The following is a 22,185-nucleotide window of genomic DNA, read 5'->3' as shown; positions in this document are numbered from 1 at the left end:
AACAAACTAACTAACCTAATTAAGCAACTAACCTAATTAAGCAACTAACCTAATTAAGCAACTAACCTAATTAAGCAACTAACCTAATTAAGCAACTAACCTAATTAAGCAACTAACCTAATTAAGCAACTAACCTAATTAAGCAACTAACCTAATTAAGCAACTAACCTAATTAAGCAACTAACCTAATTAAGCAACTAACCTAATTAAGCAACTAACCTAATTAAGCAACTAACCTAATTAAGCAACTAACCTAATTAAGCAACTTACCTAATTAAGCAACTTACTTAATTAAGCAACTAACCTAAATAATCAACTAACCTAATTAAGCAACTAACCTAAGTAACTACAACTAACCGAACTAACTAACTAAGTAACCTATCCAACTAATTAACCTAACTAACTAACCTAACTAATTAACTAACTTAACTAACCTAACTAATTAACTAACCTAACGAACTACCCTAACTAACCTAACTAACTAATGCGACTTCTCGAACCCCCGTTTCTGGACGGATACTCCGAAATTACTCTCAGTACGACTTTCAAACTTATCAACTATAGCAATCGATTAAAAGGGGAAAAAAGAATAACAGAATTTTTAAAAGTTATAAATAGAGTGCTCTCCTTAAAGCAACAATTAAATGACATCTTTTTTCATGATAAGATAAACTATATATTAGTAAAAATATCAATCAAGTAAAGTTACATCTTTTTTCGTGGTAAAAACATACATTTTTTTTAAATAGATCAATCAAGTAATTTTATAATAATAATAATGTACCTTTTACAGCTCTCCGAAAGTGTGAACCTGCATTTCCTTAGTTTGCTGGAGGCCTTGAAGGAGACTCGTTCTACGATATTAGCTAAAGTGCTACCACTGTGGACGCCAGTACTCTCTTCTAACACTCAGCTGTCTGGTACGCTACATGTGCGCCTGCAAAACTGTCGTGATGCTGTACCAAATGCAACCGACCAGGATTTGCTTACATCTGAGACGCTACTTAAATGGCTTCAACGATTGCAGTTTAAAATGGGTCAAATTGAACTGCAATCCTCTACCGCAACACAGTTCTACTCCATATAATCTGCACACTTTAGTTAAATAATAACAAGTTAAGTGGTGAACATTAGTTAAATAACTATTCGAAATTGTATTTGAATTATCAAACCAATAAACATATGCTACCTATTCATTATTATTTTTCCAATTGTTGTCCAAAAAAAGAACGCGATCCCTGCAATTCCGTTAGAAACTATTAGTAGATGCACATAGAAGTAGGCAACGTTTTGATTGTCGGTCGTAAAACCACCGACAAACCGACATGATAACTAAAACGATTTCAGTGAAAATTTCTGGCAAATAATTTAAACTCGGAACAGTAGCTCCATCTGTATAATGAGTTACACACCATTGCTTAACGTGTCTCTCGTAGAAGAACAGAAGAATGTCCTCTAGTAAAAGTCTGGACAAGACAAATTCAAACGAGCAGAAGTTTTTCGAATTCAAATTCGCGGAGCATCGTATATTAACGCTTTAAATAGAAAGTATTGTGGTATTGACTGACTTTGTTCTCTGGTTAACTCCATGAAAAGTTAATCGAAAAAATGGAATCAATTTTTTTCTTTTGTCTGTTGCTGTAGTTTATTTTTAACATTTTAACGACATTCAATTAGCTAGAGATTACTGGTTAGGGAAAGTTATGCAAATTAGAGCCATAGTACTCAAGTGAGAGCAAGGATGTGAAATAAACAGATAGGAAAACTAGAAGTGGCAGGGTCATTAGAACAGGCTTAATATCGTACGGGCTTAATCTTTGTCTTCTGCTAATGAGGGTCGAGCTTAGGCAGCATAACTACGAATCACCCGAGTTCACTAGCATGTGTTCTGGTAGAGAAAGACGTGTCCATCTTTACCCCGACAGTCGATTGTAACGGTAAAGATGGACACATCTATCTTTACCCCGACAGTCGATTGTAACGGTAAAGATGGACACGTCTATCTCTACCAGCACACATGCTAGTGAACTCGGGTGATTCGTAGTTATGCTGCCTAAGCTCGACCCTCATTAGCAGAAGACAAAGATTAAGCCCCTACGGTATTAAGCCTGTTCTAATGACCCTGCCACTTCTAGTTTTCCGATCTGTTTATTTCACATCCTGGCTCTCACTTGAGTACTATGGCTCTAATTTTCATAACTTTCCCTATCCAGTAATCTCTAGCTTATTGAATGTCGTTAAAAAGTAAAAATGAAAATGCGACTAACATAGTCGAAATAAAAAAGGGAAATAAGCTGTGATTTATAATAGGCGATTAACAGTTTGTCCAGAATTTCCTCTTAAAGTGAATTTTGACAGTATACTTATTGGCCCTTCTCAAAAGACACGCGCAAAATTTTAAACAAAACTAGAACATATATTTCTAAGGTTATAGTTTCATTTAACCATTTCAAGTATAGCCCAACTTCGTTGAGCCAAGTGCCTTGAAACTATGGTTGTCTATTTTCTCTTGTCCAAACTTCCACTGGAGAAACTCTAGATACATTTCTAACTACGCCGCTGACAGCTGGATTTGCGTTAAATTCGCGTTCCTGTATTTCACCTAGGCTACCTAATACTTCCTGCATCTTCCTCGAAATAAGTTTTATAGGACAATTAAAATATTTAAAAAAAATCGATAACCATACGATCCCATTTTTATAAATAAATGAATAAGACTTTAACATTTAAATCGTACGACAAATCATATTCTAAGTTGTGTTTCAGACGAATGACAGTAACTAAACAAGTGTTATTAATAGATATTACACATACAACGATGATGTTGTAGTAAGTTATATATTCTTCCACCTATTTTTAATTTTTTTGTTGTCTTTGAACTTTAACGGTAAACTTTACTTGATCGTACAATACACAAAAGACCGTCTTTTTGCCAATATACGGAAGTCTCTTACTATGTTATTCTACTTGTCAAAGCGAATTTCCGAAGTTTTTTAATTCCTAATTTTTGCGATTTGCACAAGTAACTAACCTAACTATCCTAACTATCTAACTAACCCAACTAAGTAACTAACCTAACTAAATAACTTAATTAACTAACTAACCTAACTAACTAACCTAACTCACTAACTAACTTACCTAACTAACCTCACTAACCAACTAATCTAACTAACTGACTAACCTAACTAAGTAAATAACCTAACAAAGTAACAAACCTAACTAACTAACCTAACTAACTAACCTAACTAACTAACTAACCTAACTAACTAACTAACTAACTAACTAACTAACTAACTAACTAACTAACTAACTAACTAACTAACTAACTAACTAACTAACTAACTAACTAACTAACTAACTAACTAACTAACTAACTAACTAACTAACTAACTAACTAACTAACTAACTAACTAACTAACTAACTAACTAACTAACTAACTAACTAACTAACTAACTAACTAACTAACTAACTAACTAACTAACTAACTAACTAACTAACTAACTAACTAACTAACTAACTAACTAACTAACTAACTAACTAACTAACTAACTAACTAACTAACTAACTAACTAACTAACTAACTAACTAACTAACTAACTAACTAACTAACTAACTAACTAACTAACTAACTAACTAACTAACTAACTAACTAACTAACTAACTAACTAACTAACTAACTAACTAACTAACTAACTAACTAACTAACTAACAAACTAACTAAATAACTAACTAACTAACTAACTAACTAACTAACTAACTAACTAACTAACTAACTAACTAACTAACTAACTAACTAACTAACTAACTAACTAACTAACTAACTAACTAACTAACTAACTAACTAACTAACTAACTAACTAACTAACTAACTAACTAACTAACTAACTAACTAACTTACTAACTAACTAACTAACTAACTAACTAACTAACTAACTAACTAACTAACTAACTAACTAACTAACTAACTAACTAACTAACTAACTAACTAACTAACTAACTAACTAACTAACTAACTAACTAACTAACTAACTAACTAACTAACTAACTAACTAACTAACTAACTAACTAACTAACTAACTAACTAACTAACTAACTAACTAACTAACTAACTAACTAACTAACTAACTAACTAACTAACTAACTAACTAACTAACTAACTAACTAACTAACTAACTAACTAACTAACTAACTAACTAACTAACTAACTAACTAACTAACTAACTAACTAACTAACTAACTAACTAACTAACTAACTAACTAACTAACTAACTAACTAACTAACTAACTAACTAACTAACTAACTAACTAACTAACTAACTAACTAACTAACTAACTAACTAACTAACTAACTAACTAACTAACTAACTAACTAACTAACTAACTAACTAACTAACTAACTAACTAACTAACTAACTAACTAACTAACTAACTAACTAACTAACTAACTAACTAACTAACTAACTAACTAACTAACTAACTAACTAACTAACTAACTAACTAACTAACTAACTAACTAACTAACTAACTAACTAACTAACTAACTAACTAACTAACTAACTAACTAACTAACTAACTAACTAACTAACTAACTAACTGACTAACTAACTAACTAACTAACTAACTAACTAACTAACTAACTAACTAACTAACTAACTAACTAACTAACTAACTAACTAACTAACCAACTAACCAACTAACTAACTAATTAACTAACTAACTAACTAACTAACTAACTAACTAACTAACTAACTAACTAACTAACTAACTAACTAACTAACTAACTAACTAACTAACTAACTAACTAACTAACTAACTAACTAACTAACTAACTAACTAACTAACTAACTAACTAACTAACTAACTAACTAACTAACTAACTAACTAACTAACTAACTAACTAACTAACTAACTAACTAACTAACTAACTAACTAACTAACTAACTAACTAACTAACTAACTAACTAACTAACTAACTAACTAACTAACTAACTAACTAACTAACTAACTAACTAACTAATTAACTAACTAACAAACTAACTAACCTAATTAAGCAACTAACCTAATTAAGCAACTAACCTAATTAAGCATATAACCTAATTAAGCAACTAACCTAATTAAGCAACTAACCTAATTAAGCAACTAACCTAATTAAGCAACTAACCTAATTAAGCAACTAACCTAATTAAGCAACTCACCTAATTAAGCAACTAACCTAATTAAGCAACTAACCTAATTAAGCAGCTAACCTAATTAAGCAACTAACCTAATTAAGCAACTAACCTAATTAAGCAGCTAACCTAATTAAGCAACTAACCTAATTAAGCAACTAACCTAATTAACTAACTAACTGGCTAACTAACCAACTAACTAACTAACTAACTAACTAACTGACTAACTAACTAACTAACTAGCTAACTAACTAACTATCTAACTATCTAACTATCTAACTATCTAACTATCTAACTATCTAACTATCTAACTAACTAATTAACTAACTAACTAACTAACTAACTAACTAACTAACTAACTAACTAACTAACTAACTAACTAACTAACTAACTAACTAACTAACTAACTAACTAACTAACTAACTAACTAACTTACTAACTAACTAACTAACTAACTAACTAACTAACTAACTAACTAACTAACTAACTAACTAACTAACTAACTAACTAACTAACTAACTAATTAACTAACTAACTAACTAACAAACTAACTAACCTAATTAAGCAACTAACCTAATTAAGCATATAACCTAATTAAGCAACTAACCTAATTAAGCAACTAACCTAATTAAGCAACTAACCTAATTAAGCAACTAACCTAATTAAGCAACTAACCTAATTAAGCAACTAACCTAATTAAGCAGCTAACCTAATTAAGCAACTAACCTAATTAAGCAACTAACCTAATTAAGCAGCTAACCAAATTAAGCAACTAACCTAATTAAGCAACTAACCTAATTAACTAACTAACTAGCTAACTAACCAACTAACTAACTAACTAACTAACTAACTAACTGACTAACTAACTAACTAACTAGCTAACTATCTAACTATCTAACTATCTAACTATCTAACTATCTAACTAACTAATTAACTAACTAACTAACTAACTAACTAACTAACTAACTAACTAACTAACTAACTAACTAACTAACTAACTAACTAACTAACTAACTAACTAACTTACTAACTAACTAACTAACTAACTAACTAACTAACTAACTAACTAACTAACTAACTAACTAACTAACTAACTAACTAACTAACTAACTAACTAACTAACTAACTAACTAACTAACTAACTAACTAACTAACTAACTAACTAACTAACTAACTAACTAACTAACTAACTAACTAACTAACTAACTAACTAACTAACTAACTAACTAACTAACTAACTAACTAACTAACTAACTAACTAACTAACTAACTAACTAACTAACTAACTAACTAACTAACTAACTAACTAACTAACTAACTAACTAACTAACTAACTAACTAACTAACTAACTAACTAACTAACTAACTAACTAACTAACTAACTAACTAACTAACTAACTAACTAACTAACTAACTAACTAACTAACTAACTATCTAACTAACTAACTAACTAACTAACTAACTAACTAACTAACTAACTAACTAACTAACTAACTAACTAACTAACTAACTATCTAACTAACTAATTAACTGACTAACTAACTAACTAACTAACAAACTAACTAACCTAATTAAGCAACTAACCTAATTAAGCATATAACCTAATTAAGCAACTAACCTAATTAAGCAACTAACCTAATTAAGCAACTAACCTAATTAAGCAACTAACCTAATTAAGCAACTAACCTAATTAAGCAACTAACCTAATTAAGCAACTAACCTAATTAAGCAACTAACCTAATTAAGCAACTAACCTAATTAAGCAACTAACCTAATTAAGCAACTAACCTAATTAAGCAACTAACCTAATTAAGCAACTAACCTAATTAAGCAACTAACCTAATTAAGCAACTAACCTAATTAAGCAACTAACCTAATTAAGCAACTAACCTAATTAAGCAACTAACCTAATTAAGCAACTAACCTAATTAAGCAACTAACCTAATTAAGCAACTAACCTAATTAAGCAACTAACCTAATTAAGCAACTAACCTAATTAAGCAACTAACCTAATTAAGCAACTAACCGAATTAAGCAACTAACCTAATTAAGCAACTAACCTAATTAAGCAACTAACCTAATTAAGCAACTAACCTAATTAAGCAACTAACCTAATTAAGCAACTAACCTAATTAAGCAACTTACCTAATTAAGCAACTAACCTAAATAATCAACTAACCTAATTAAGCAACTAACCTAAGTAACTACAACTAACCGAACTAACTAACTAAGTAACCTATCCAACTAATTAACCTAACTAACTAACCTAACTAATTAACTAACTTAACTAACCTAACTAATTAACTAACCTAACGAACTACCCTAACTAACCTAACTAACTAATGCGACTTCTCGAACCCTCGTTTCTGGACGGATACTCCGAAATTACTCTCAGTACGACTTTCAAACTTATCAACTATAGCAATCGATTAAAAGGGGAAAAAGAATAACAGAATTTTTAAAAGTTATAAATAGAGTGCTCTCCTTAAAGCAACAATAAAATGACATCTTTTTTCATGATAAAATAAACTATATAGGGTAAAGTGCCTATTTTCACCATACTAAGCAGGGTGCCTCACTAATTCATTAATTTCTCGGCCTACAATCAATGGATTGAGAAAAAATTTACATCAACAGCTTTGCTTCGTTGTTAAAAACCAATATAATAACACAAATGCGCTGAAAACAGTGAAATGCTCGTGTTTGAGCGCAACGAAAACTCGAATCGAGTGCCCCTATTGTTGCGCTACCATTTGACTCAATGCGTTGAACAAAGATGGCAGACACTGCTCTAACCAACGGCTTCAAATGGGTAGGGTGATAATAGAAACATAGCGTAAATGGGCTCATCACCCTATTAGTAAAAATATCAATCAAGTAAAGTTACATCTTTTTTCGTGGTAAAAACATACATTTTTTTAAATAGATCAATCAAGTAATTTCATAATAATAATAATGTACCTTTTACAGCTCTCCGAAAGTGTGAACCTGCATTTCCTTAGTTTGCTGGAGGCCTTGAAGGAGACTCGTTCTACGATATTAGCTAAACTGCTACCACTGTGGACGCCAGTACTCTCTTCTAACACTCAGCTGTCTGGTACGCTACATGTGCGCCTGCAAAACTGTCGTGATGCTGTACCAAATGCAACCGACCAGGATTTGCTTACATCTGAGACGCTACTTAAATGGCTTCAACGATTGCAGTTTAAAATGGGTCAAATTGAACTGCAATCCTCTACCGCAACACAGTTCTACTCCATATAATCTGCACACTTTAGTTAAATAATAACAAGTTAAGTGGTGAACATTAGTTAAATAACTATTCGAAATTGTATTTGAATTATCAAACCAATAAACATATGCTACCTATTCATTATTATTTTTCCAATTGTTGTCCAAAAAAAGAACGCGATCCCTGCAATTCCGTTAGAAACTATTAGTAGATGTACATAGAAGTAGGCAACGTTTTGATTGTCGGTCGTAAAACCACCAACAAACCGACATTACAACTAGAACGATTTCAGTGAAATTTTTTGGCAAATAATTTAAACTCGGAACAGTAGCTCCATCTGTATAATGAGTTACACACCATTGCTTAACGTGTCTCTCGTAGAAGAACAGAAGAATGTCCTCTAGTAAAAGTCTGGACAAGACAAATTCAGACGAGCAGAAGTTTTTCGAATTCAAATTCGCGGAGCATCGTATATTAACGCTTTAAATAGAAAGTATTGTGGTATTGACTGACTTTGTTCTCTGGTTAACTCCATGAAAAGTTAATCGAAAAAATGGAATGAATTTTTTTCTTTTGTCTGTTGCTGTAGTTTATTTTTTACATTTTAACGACATTCAATTAGCTAGAGATTACTGGTTAGGGAAAGTTATGCAAATTAGAGCCATAGTACTCAAGTGAGAGCAAGGATGTGAAATAAACAGATAGGAAAACTAGAAGTGGCAGGGTCATTAGAACAGGCTTAATATCGTACGGGCTTAATCTTTGTCTTCTGCTAATGAGGGTCGAGCTTAGGCAGCATAACTACGAATCACCCGAGTTCACTAGCATGTGTTCTGGTAGAGAAAGACGTGTCCATCTTTACCCCGACAGTCGATTGTAACGGTAAAGATGGACACATCTATCTTTACCCCGACAGTCGATTGTAACGGTAAAGATGGACACGTCTATCTCTACCAGCACACATGCTAGTGAACTCGGGTGATTCGTAGTTATGCTGCCTAAGCTCGACCCTCATTAGCAGAAGACAAAGATTAAGCCCCTACGGTATTAAGCCTGTTCTAATGACCCTGCCACTTCTAGTTTTCCGATCTGTTTATTTCACATCCTGGCTCTCACTTGAGTACTATGGCTCTAATTTTCATAACTTTCCCTATCCAGTAATCTCTAGCTTATTGAATGTCGTTAAAAAGTAAAAATGAAAATGCGACTAACATAGTCGAAATAAAAAAGGGAAATAAGCTGTGATTTATAATAGGCGATTAACAGTTTGTCCAGAATTTCCTCTTAAAGTGAATTTTGACAGTAAACTTATTGGCCCTTCTCAAAAGACACGCGCAAAATTTTAAACAAAACTAGAACATATATTTCTAAGGTTATAGTTTCATTTAACCATTTCAAGTATAGCCCAACTTCGTTGAGCCAAGTGCCTTGAAACTATGGTTGTCTATTTTCTCTTGTCCAAACTTCCACTGGAGAAACTCTAGATACATTTCTAACTACGCCGCTGACAGCTGGATTTGCGTTAAATTCGCGTTCCTGTATTTCACCTAGGCTACCTAATACTTCCTGCATCTTCCTCGAAATAAGTTTTATAGGACAATTAAAATATTTAAAAAAAATCGATAACCATACGATCCCATTTTTATAAATAAATGAATAAGACTTTAACATTTAAATCGTACGACAAATCATATTCTAAGTTGTGTTTCAGACGAATGACAGTAACTAAACAAGTGTTATTAATAGATATTACACATACAACGATGATGTTGTAGTAAGTTATATATTCTTCCACCTATTTTTAATTTTTTTGTTGTCTTTGAACTTTAACGGTAAACTTTACTTGATCGTTACAATACACAAATGACCGTCTTGTTGCCAATATACGGAAGTCTCTTACTATGTTATTCTACTTGTCAAAGCGAATTTCCGAAGTTTTTTAATTCCTAATTTTTGCGATTTGCACTAGTAACTAACCTAACTAACTATCCTAACTATCTAACTAACCCAACTAAGTAACTAACCTAACTAAATAACTTAATTAACTAACTAACCTAACTAACTAACCTAACTCACTAACTAACTTACCTAACTAACCTCACTAACCAACTAATCTAACTAACTGACTAACCTAACTAAGTAAATAACCTAACAAAGTAACAAACCTAACTAACTAACCTAACTAACTAACCTAACTAACTAACTAACTAATTAACTAACTAACTAACTAACTAACTAACTAACTAACTAACTAACTAACTAACTAACTAACTAACTAACTAACTAACTAACTAACTAACTAACCAACTAACTAACTAACTAACTAACTAACTAACTAACTAACTAACTAACTAACTAACTAACTAACTAACTAACTAACTAACTAACTAACTAACTAACTAACTAACTAACTAACTAACTAACTAACTAACTAACTAACTAACTAACTAACTAACTAACTAACTAACTAACTAACTAACTAACTAACTAACTAACTAACTAACTAACTAACTAACTAACTAACTAACTAACTAACTAACTAACTAACTAACTAACTAACTAACTAACTAACTAACTAACTAACTAACTAACTAACTAACTAACTAACTAACTAACTAACTAACTAACTAACTAACTAACTAACTAACTAACTAACTAACTAACTAACTAACTAACTAACTAACTAACTAACTAACTAACTAACTAACTAACTAACTAACTAACTAACTAACTAACTAACTAACTAACTAACTAACTAACTAACTAACTAACTAACTAACTAACTAACTAACTAACTAACTAACTAACTAACTAACTAACTAACTAACTAACTAACTGACTAACTAACTAACTAACTAACTAACTAACTAACTAACTAACTAACTGACTAACTAACTAACTAACTAACTAACTAACCAACTAACTAACTAACTAACTAACTAACTAACTAACTAACTAACTAACTAACTAACTAACTAACTAACTAACTAACTAACTAACTAACTAACTAACTAACTAACTAACTAACTAACTAACTAACTAACTAACTAACTAACTAACTAACTAACTAACTAACTAACTAACTAACTATCTAACTAACTAATTAACTAACTAACTAACTAACAAACTAACTAACCTAATTAAGCAACTAACCTAATTAAGCATATAACCTAATTAAACAACTAACCTAATTAAGCAACTAACCTAATTAAGCAACTAACCTAATTAAGCAACTAACCTAATTAAGCAACTAACCTAATTAAGCAACTAACCTAATTAAGCAACTAACCTAATTAAGCAACTAACCTAATTAAGCAACTAACCTAATTAAGCAACTAACCTAATTAAGCAACTAACCTAATTAAGCAACTAACCTAATTAAGCAACTAACCTAATTAAGCAACTAACCTAATTAAGCAACTAACCTAATTAAGCAACTAACCTAATTAAGCAACTAACCTAATTAAGCAACTAACCTAATTAAGCAACTAACCTAATTAAGCAACTAACCTAATTAAGCAACTAACCTAATTAAGCAACTAACCTAATTAAGCAACTAACCTAATTAAGCAACTAACCTAATTAAGCAACTAACCTAATTAAGCAACTAACCTAATTAAGCAACTAACCTAATTAAGCAACTAACCTAATTAAGCAACTAACCTAATTAAGCAACTAACCTAATTAAGCAACTAACCTAATTAAGCAACTAACCTAATTAAGCAACTAACCTAATTAAGCAACTAACCTAATTAAGCAACTAACCTAATTAAGCAACTAACCTAATTAAGCAACTAACCTAATTAAGCAACTAACCTAATTAAGCAACTAACCTAATTAAGCAACTAACCTAATTAAGCAACTAACCTAATTAAGCAACTAACCTAATTAAGCAACTAACCTAATTAAGCAACTAACCTAATTAAGCAACTAACCTAATTAAGCAACTAACCTAATTAAGCAACTAACCTAATTAAGCAACTAACCTAATTAAGCAACTAACCTAATTAAGCAACTAACCTAATTAAGCAACTTACCTAATTAAGCAACTTACCTAATTAAGCAACTAACCTAAATAATCAACTAACCTAATTAAGCAACTAACCTAAGTAACTACAACTAACCGAACTAACTAACTAAGTAACCTATCCAACTAATTAACCTAACTAACTAACCTAACTAATTAACTGACTTAACTAACCTAACTAATTAACTAACCTAACGAACTACCCTAACTAACCTAACTAACTAATGCGACTTCTCGAACCCTCGTTTCTGGACGGATACTCCGAAATTACTCTCAGTACGACTTTCAAACTTATCAACTATAGCAATCGATTAAAAGGGGAAAAAAGAATAACAGAATTTTTAAAAGTTATAAATAGAGTGCTCTCCTTAAAGCAACAATAAAATGACATCTTTTTTCATGATAAAATAAACTATATAGGGTAAAGTGCCTATTTTCACCATACTAAGCAGGGTGCCTCACTAATTCATTAATTTCTCGGCCTACAATCAATGGATTGAGAAAAAATTTACATCAACAGCTTTGCTTCGTTGTTAAAAACCAATATAATAACACAAATGCGCTGAAAACAGTGAAATGCTCGTGTTTGAGCGCAACGAAAACTCGAATCGAGTGCCCCTATTGTTGCGCTACCATTTGACTCAATGCGTTGAACAAAGATGGCAGACACTGCTCTAACCAACGGCTTCAAATGGGTAGGGTGATAATAGAAACATAGCGTAAATGGGCTCATCACCCTATTAGTAAAAATATCAATCAAGTAAAGTTACATCTTTTTTCGTGGTAAAAACATACATTTTTTTAAATAGATCAATCAAGTAATTTCATAATAATAATAATGTACCTTTTACAGCTCTCCGAAAATGTGAACCTGCATTTCCTTAGTTTGCTGGAGGCCCTGAAGGAGACTCGTTCTACGATATTAGCTAAACTGCTACCACTGTGGACGCCAGTACTCTCTTCTAACACTCAGCTGTCTGGTACGCTACATGTGCGCCTGCAAAACTGTCGTGATGCTGTACCAAATGCAACCGACCAGGATTTGCTTACATCTGAGACGCTACTTAAATGGCTTCAACGATTGCAGTTTAAAATGGGTCAAATTGAACTGCAATCCTCTACCGCAACACAGTTCTACTCCATATAATCTGCACACTTTAGTTAAATAATAACAAGTTAAGTGGTGAACATTAGTTAAATAACTATTCGAAATTGTATTTGAATGATCAAACCAATAAACATATGCTACCTATTCATTATTATTTTTCCAATTGTTGTCCAAAAAAAGAACGCGATCCCTGCAATTCCGTTAAAAACTATTAGTAGATGCACATAGAAGTAGGCAACGTTTTGATTGTCGGTCGTAAAACCACCGACAAACCGACATGATAACTAATAGATGCACATAGAAGTAGGCAACGTTTTGATTGTCGGTCGTAAAACCACCGACAAACCGACATGATAACTAAAACGATTTCAGTGAAAATTTTTTGGCAAATAATTTAAACTCGGAACAGTAGCTCCATCTGTATAATGAGTTACACACCATTGCTTAACGTGTCTCTCGTAGAAGAACAGAAGAATGTCCTCTAGTAAAAGTCTGGACAAGAAAAATTCAAACGAGCAGAAGTTTTTCGAATTCAAATTCGCGGAGCATCGTATATTAACGCTTTAAATAGAAAGTATTGTGGTATTGACTGACTTTGTTCTCTGGTTAACTCCATGAAAAGTAAATCGAAAAAATGGAATCAATTTTTTTTTGTCTGTTGCTGTAGTTTATTTTTTACATTTTAACGACATTCAATTAGCTAGAGATTACTGGTTAGGGAAAGTTATGCAAATTAGAGCCATAGTACTCAAGTGAGAGTACGACAAATCATATTCTAAGTTGTGTGTCAGACGAATGACAGTAACTAAACAAGTGTTATTAATAGATATTACACATACAACGATGATGTTGTAGTAAGTTATATATTCTCCACCTATTTTTAATTTTTTTGTTGTCTTTGAACTTTAGCGGTAAACTTTACTTGATCGTTACAATACACAAATGACCGTCTTTTTGCCAATATACAGAAGTCTCTTATTATGTTATTCTACTTGTCAAAGCGAATTTCCGAAGTTTTTTAATTCCTAATTTTTGCGATTTGCACTAGTAACTAACCTAACTAACTAACTAACCTAAGTAACTAAACTAACTAACTAACTAACTAACTAACTAACTAACTAACTAACTAACTAACTAACTAACTAACCTAACTAACTAACTAACTAACTAACTAACTAACTAACTAACCTAACTAACTAACTAACTAACTAACCTAACTAACTAACTAACCTAACTAACCTAACTAACTAACTAACCTAACTAACTAACTAACCTAACTAACCTAACTAACCTAACTAACCTAACTAACTAACTAACTAACTAACTAACTAACTAACTAACTAACTAACTAACTAACTAACTAACTAACTAACTAACTAACTAACTAACTAACTAACTAACTAACTAACTAACTAACTAACTAACTAACTAACTAACTAACTAACTAACTAACTAACTAACTAACTAACTAACTAACTAACTAACTAACTAACTAACTAACTAACTAACTAACTAACTAACTAACTAACTAACTAACTAACTAACTAACTAACTAACTAACTAACTAACTAACTAACTAACTAACTAACTGACTAACTAACTAACTAACTAACTAACTAACTAACTAACTAACTAACTGACTAACTAACTAACTAACTAACTAACTAACTAACTAACTAACTAACTAACTAACTAACTAACTAACTAACTAACTAACTAACTAACTAACTAACTAACTAACTAACTAACTAACTAACTAACTAACTAACTAACTAACTAACTAACTAACTAACTAACTAACTAACTAACTAACTAACTATCTAACTAACTAATTAACTAACTAACTAACTAACAAACTAACTAACCTAATTAAGCAACTAACCTAATTAAGCATATAACCTAATTAAACAACTAACCTAATTAAGCAACTAACCTAATTAAGCAACTAACCTAATTAAGCAACTAACCTAATTAAGCAACTAACCTAATTAAGCAACTAACCTAATTAAGCAACTAACCTAATTAAGCAACTAACCTAATTAAGAAACTAACCTAATTAAGCAACTAACCTAATTAAGCAACTAACCTAATTAAGCAACTAACCTAATTAAGCAACTAACCTAATTAAGCAACTAACCTAATTAAGCAACTAACCTAATTAAGCAACTAACCTAATTAAGCAACTAACCTAATTAAGCAACTAACCTAATTAAGCAACTAACCTAATTAAGCAACTAACCTAATTAAGCAACTAACCTAATTAAGCAACTAACCTAATTAAGCAACTAACCTAATTAAGCAACTAACCTAATTAAGCAACTAACCTAATTAAGCAACTAACCTAATTAAGCAACTAACCTAATTAAGCAACTAACCTAATTAAGCAACTAACCTAATTAAGCAACTAACCTAATTAAGCAACTAACCTAATTAAGCAACTAACCTAATTAAGCAACTAACCTAATTAAGCAACTAACCTAATTAAGCAACTAACCTAATTAAGCAACTAACCTAATTAAGCAACTAACCTAATTAAGCAACTAACCTAATTAAGCAACTAACCTAATTAAGCAACTAACCTAATTAAGCAACTAACCTAATTAAGCAACTAACCTAATTAAGCAACTAACCTAATTAAGCAACTAACCTAATTAAGCAACTAACCTAATTAAGCAACTAACCTAATTAAGCAACTAACCTAATTAAGCAACTAACCTAATTAAGCAACTAACCTAATTAAGCAACTAACCTAATTAAGCAACTTACCTAATTAAGCAACTTACCTAATTAAGCAACTAACCTAAATAATCAACTAACCTAATTAAGCAACTAACCTAAGTAACTACAACTAACCGAACTAACTAAGTAACCTATCCAACTAATTAACCTAACTAACTAACCTAACTAATTAACTGACTTAACTAACCTAACTAATTAACTAACCTAACGAACTACCCTAACTAACCTAACTAACTAATGCGACTTCTCGAACCCTCGTTTCTGGACGGATACTCCGAAATTACTCTCAGTACGACTTTCAAACTTATCAACTATAGCAATCGATTAAAAGGGGAAAAAAGAATAACAGAATTTTTAAAAGTTATAAATAGAGTGCTCTCCTTAAAGCAACAATAAAATGACATCTTTTTTCATGATAAAATAAACTATATAGGGTAAAGTGCCTATTTTCACCATACTAAGCAGGGTGCCTCACTAATTCATTAATTTCTCGGCCTACAATCAATGGATTGAGAAAAAATTTACATCAACAGCTTTGCTTCGTTGTTAAAAACCAATATAATAACACAAATGCGCTGAAAACAGTGAAATGCTCGTGTTTGAGCGCAACGAAAACTCGAATCGAGTGCCCCTATTGTTGCGCTACCATTTGACTCAATGCGTTGAACAAAGATGGCAGACACTGCTCTAACCAACGGCTTCAAATGGGTAGGGTGATAATAGAAACATAGCGTAAATGGGCTCATCACCCTATTAGTAAAAATATCAATCAAGTAAAGTTACATCTTTTTTCGTGGTAAAAACATACATTTTTTTAAATAGATCAATCAAGTAATTTCATAATAATAATAATGTACCTTTTACAGCTCTCCGAAAATGTGAACCTGCATTTCCTTAGTTTGCTGGAGGCCCTGAAGGAGACTCGTTCTACGATATTAGCTAAACTGCTACCACTGTGGACGCCAGTACTCTCTTCCAGTGCAGTAAAATTTCATTTCATTCAATCGAAACTGAATGGACGCAGTCAATCAGTCGTCTGCAGTAGCATTCACATTCATTTAACGCATCAGTTGTTGTTAATCTGAAGCTGGGTTCATGGCACTTCACTCACCGCTGCTTTCAAATGAGTCGCAATTCATATTCAACCTCCTTCGTTTGATCCTCTCAAATGAATAGATCAGCATTCAATTTCCCCAGTGAGCACCAGTCAAATGAGATCCGGGTAAACCTAAGACAAAAAGAGACAACTGGCTTCGTATTTTTGGTTATCATGCCTTTCTTGTGCCAGATGACAGATGAGTGTATGCAGCTAGCGAGGTTGGCAGTGCAGCCAATTCCTTTGTCATATTTAGATATGTTGCTATAATACACATAATAATGACCGTTTTATTGACACATTTCGCATTTATCTGGTACTAATCAATCCAACATTTTTATCACATACTACATGTTTCTAGCAAATTTGGCCAGCATAACAGCCTATTCATCAGAATCAAATTTGCAACAAAAATATTATAGAGATGAACGTACTACCAAATAGCATTTTTCATTGCAACCAGTTTCAATAAGCTGTTATTAGTAGATTCATTATTTTCGTCTGAACTCTGCGAATTTAAGAAAATTTGAAAAAGAAATATGATAGCCGCAGTATGCTATCATAATTGTACGAAGCTGTCAAATTCATTGCTAAAATCAAATATGTAATTCAGCTATTTATTTGCACCTCTACCAATAGTTCCCTGTGTACAATTCCAATGACATGGTGAAGAGGTAAAACATTTCCACACTGGTTATATAGGAACACATTACGAGCACAGTCTATAGTCTACGAGAATCTTTTCTTTTTCAGAAAGAATTCGAAAAGGTTCTGCTCGATATGAATGCTATAAATAGGTCATATCGAAGGTGGGTTTATTGATTTGAGGTAACCAAAAGGCGCCATATTGGATTGATTGATTGCAAAATGTCCTCAATCATCAGTTTCCGTCATCTAGTGACCATCATTGCAAAAGCGCTATAGATATAGATTGATCATGGTTTTTACTGTAGTGGTTACCCGAAACTGCCATCTTTGTTTTCAAAATGGCCTAAATTCATAAATTACGGTATTTTATGATTATTTTAAATGATACCCATATTGATAGTTGTTTTCACAGTTTCTTGGTCACTATAGGCCGCAATCTTGGATTTCAAAATGGCCTAACCTCCTTTCAAATGGTATCCATGTTGCCCTCATCTCTGATTTAAAAATGACTTTAACCATCGAGCTTGAGCTTGAGCTTGACCTTGTACGACCACCCGTAGCTGCTACTCCGTTATCGAGCTAGACTAGCTGAAGTTGCACAGGGAATCAGTAGTAGTGCTTGGGATTAGGGAAACATCTTTCAATGTGCAACTCCTGGTAATCCTAAAGTGTTTATTGAACAAAACCGGCCCGAACGTAGATCGCAGAAGGAACGTTAGTCCGATACTTGCTTTTGCTAGAGGCCGTAAATACTACTGCGCACTCCACAAGTATCACGGGAGGACGATATTTGGTAGTAACTAGATATCGACCCATCAACTCATGGACCGGGAACCAACGGCTTTACTTCCCTTCCGAAGGAAGATTTTACACCTCAGAAAAATCTCAGCGACCTCGGCTGGGATTGCACCCAGACTAACTGGGATGGGTGGCTGTCACGCTTACCACTCAACCAACTACGCCTTCATTTAAAATGACTAACCATCGATTTCCGTTATCTATCATCTTGGACCTTTAACGAGTTCGCCCGTTTACACCTAAGACAAGATAAAGCAACTAGTAATACGATTTCTGTATATTTCTGTATTTTGGTAGTACGTCCATCTCTATTTCAAAGTTTGTGGCAAATTTGATTCTGATGAATAGGCTGTAATGCTGACCAAATTTGCTAGAAACATGTAGTATATGATAAAAATCTTGGATTGATTAGTTCCAGATATATTTTGGCGAAATGTGAGTTAATAAAACAGTCATTATTATGTGTATTATAGCAACATATCTAAATATGACAAAGAAATTGGCTGCACTGCCAACCTCGCTAGTTGCATACAGTCATCTGTCAACAATTATTCACCAGGGCACAAGAAAGGAAAGAAAACTCTCCAAGAAGAAGAGAAAGAAAGGTTCGGAACATTTGTCATTTTTGAGTGAATTTGTTTTATGTTTGTTAAGCAGAAAAGCCCACTACGTCATTTGTTTTATTCTTTTCTTTTTCATATCCTCCTGATTTATCAGCTTCATCGAAAAAAAAAATACAACCTTACTCATACAGAGAAAAAATGCTCGTACCTGTATCCGTCTTGAGTTGCCTCGTCTTATCATAGCCTTTACCCTATATTATTTATTATCTTGGTCGGAGTTATTTTTATGTCAGTGAGTGTTCCTTCATATTCATTTATGAGTGGTTCATTGGAATGGTTCACTTCCATTAGCTGAGACCGTGCTGTGAGGTTGGTGTTCAATAGAAACTAAACAGGCAAAAACGTCAAATGACTAGAACCTGTTATTCAATTGACAGTGAACTTTGAGTGACTCAAACGAAGACGGCAGCCGAACTCAACTGATATAGTGGTGGTATGTTTACAGTGAAAGGCTCGAAGTTTCACTTGAAACGATTATTTTCGTTTGAAATTGATATTTTACCGCACTGCTCTCTTCTAACACTCAGCTGTCTGGTACGCTACATGTGCGCCTGCAAAACTGTCGTGATGCTGTACCAAATGCAACCGACCAGGATTTGCTTACATCTGAGACGCTACTTAAATGGCTTCAACGATTGCAGTTTAAAATGGGTCAAATTGAACTGCAATCCTCTACCGCAACACAGTTCTACTCCATATAATCTGCACACTTTAGTTAAATAATAACAAGTTAAGTGGTGAACATTAGTTAAATAACTATTCGAAATTGTATTTGAATGATCAAACCAATAAACATATGCTACCTATTCATTATTATTTTTCCAATTGTTGTCCAAAAAAAGAACGCGATCCCTGCAATTCCGTTAAAAACTATTAGTAGATGCACATAGAAGTAGGCAACGTTTTGATTGTCGGTCGTAAAACCACCGACAAACCGACATGATAACTAAAACGATTTCAGTGAAAATTTTTTGGTAAATAATTTAAACTCGGAACAGTAGCTCCATCTGTATAATGAGTTACACACCATTGCTTAACGTGTCTCTCGTAGAAGAACAGAAGAATGTCCTATAGTAAAAGTCTGGACAAGAAAAATTCAAACGAGCAGAAGTTTTTCGAATTCAAATTCGCGGAGCATCGTATATTAACGCTTTAAATAGAAAGTATTGTGGTATTGACTGACTTTGTTCTCTGGTTAACTCCATGAAAAGTAAATCGAAAAAATGGAATCAATTTTTTTTTGTCTGTTGCTGTAGTTTATTTTTTACATTTTAACGACATTCAATTAGCTAGAGATTACTGGTTAGGGAAAGTTATGCAAATTAGAGCCATAGTACTCAAGTGAGAGTACGACAAATCATATTCTAAGTTGTGTGTCAGACGAATGACAGTAACTAAACAAGTGTTATTAATAGATATTACACATACAACGATGATGTTGTAGTAAGTTATATATTCTCCACCTATTTTTAATTTTTTTGTTGTCTTTGAACTTTAGCGGTAAACTTTACTTGATCGTTACAATACACAAATGACCGTCTTTTTGCCAATATACAGAAGTCTCTTATTATGTTATTCTACTTGTCAAAGCGAATTTCCGAAGTTTTTTAATTCCTAATTTTTGCGATTTGCACTAGTAACTAACCTAACTAACTAACTAACCTAAGTAACTAAACTAACTAACTAACTAACTAACTAACTAACTAACTAACTAACTAACTAACTAACTAACTAACTAACCTAACTAACTAACTAACTAACTAACTAACTAACCTAACTAACTAACTAACTAACTAACCTAACTAACTAACTAACCTAACTAACCTAACTAACTAACTAACCTAACTAACTAACTAACCTAACTAACCTAACTAACCTAACTAACCTAACTAACTAACTAACTAACTAACTAACTAACTAACTAACTAACTAACTAACTAACTAACTAACTAACTAACTAACTAACTAACTAACTAACTAACTAACTAACTAACTAACTAACTAACTAACTAACTAACTAACTAACTAACTAACTAACTAACTAACTAACTAACTAACTAACTAACTAACTAACTAACTAACTAACTAACTAACTAACTAACTAACTAACTAACTAACTAACTAACTAACTAACTAACTAACTAACTAACTAACTAACTAACTAACTAACTAACTAACTAACTAACTAACTAACTAACTAACTAACTAACTAACTAACTGACTAACTAACTAACTAACTAACTAACTATCTGACTAACTAACTAACTAACTAACTAACTAACTAACTAACTAACTAACTGACTAACTAACTAACTAACTAACTAACTAACTAACTAACTAACTAACTAACTAACCTAACTAACCTAACAAACCTAACTAACCTAACTAACCTAACTAACCTAACTAACCTAACTAACCTAACTAACCTAACTAACCTAACTAACTAACCTAACTAACTAACTAACCTAACTAACTAACTAACCTAACTAACCTAACTAACCTAACTAACCTAACTAACTAACTAACCTAACCTAACTAACTAATTGACTAGCCTAACTAACTAACTAACCTAACTAACTAACCTAACTAACTAACCTAACTAACTAACCTAACTAACTAACCTAACCAACTAACCTACCTAACTAACCTAACTAACTAACCTAACTAACTATCCTAACTAACTAACCGAACTAACTAACTAACCTAATTAAGTAACTAACCTAACTAACTAACCTCACTAACTAA

At 32.1% G+C, this 22,185-nt stretch overlaps 1 protein-coding gene across 10 annotated transcripts in view; it reads left to right on the top strand.

Annotated features, from left to right (window-relative positions):
• LOC131687112 (protein unc-79 homolog) overlaps positions 1-13,684 on the top strand; it is a 1,793,695-nt gene extending 1,780,011 nt beyond the window's left edge. For 8 of the 10 annotated variants that reach the window (XM_058971161.1, XM_058971160.1, XM_058971158.1 and 5 more), the window contains one exon: positions 794-1,196. In XM_058971161.1, coding sequence (XP_058827144.1) covers positions 794-1,087 — 294 coding nt within the window. In that variant the 3' untranslated portion in view covers positions 1,088-1,196. Of the gene's footprint in view, positions 1-793; positions 1,197-8,139; positions 8,543-13,281 lie in introns of those variants that run through there. The other 2 variants (XM_058971154.1, XM_058971155.1) reach the window with 2 other exon arrangements.
• Positions 13,685-22,185: the final 8,501 nt, after the last annotated feature.

The sequence above is a fragment of the Topomyia yanbarensis genome, chromosome 3 (genome assembly GCF_030247195.1).
Source record: "Topomyia yanbarensis strain Yona2022 chromosome 3, ASM3024719v1, whole genome shotgun sequence".
Taxonomy (NCBI): Eukaryota; Metazoa; Arthropoda; class Insecta; order Diptera; family Culicidae; genus Topomyia; species Topomyia yanbarensis.
The sequence above is the reverse complement of the archived record's forward strand: the minus strand, read 5'-3'. Positions and strand labels throughout refer to the sequence as shown.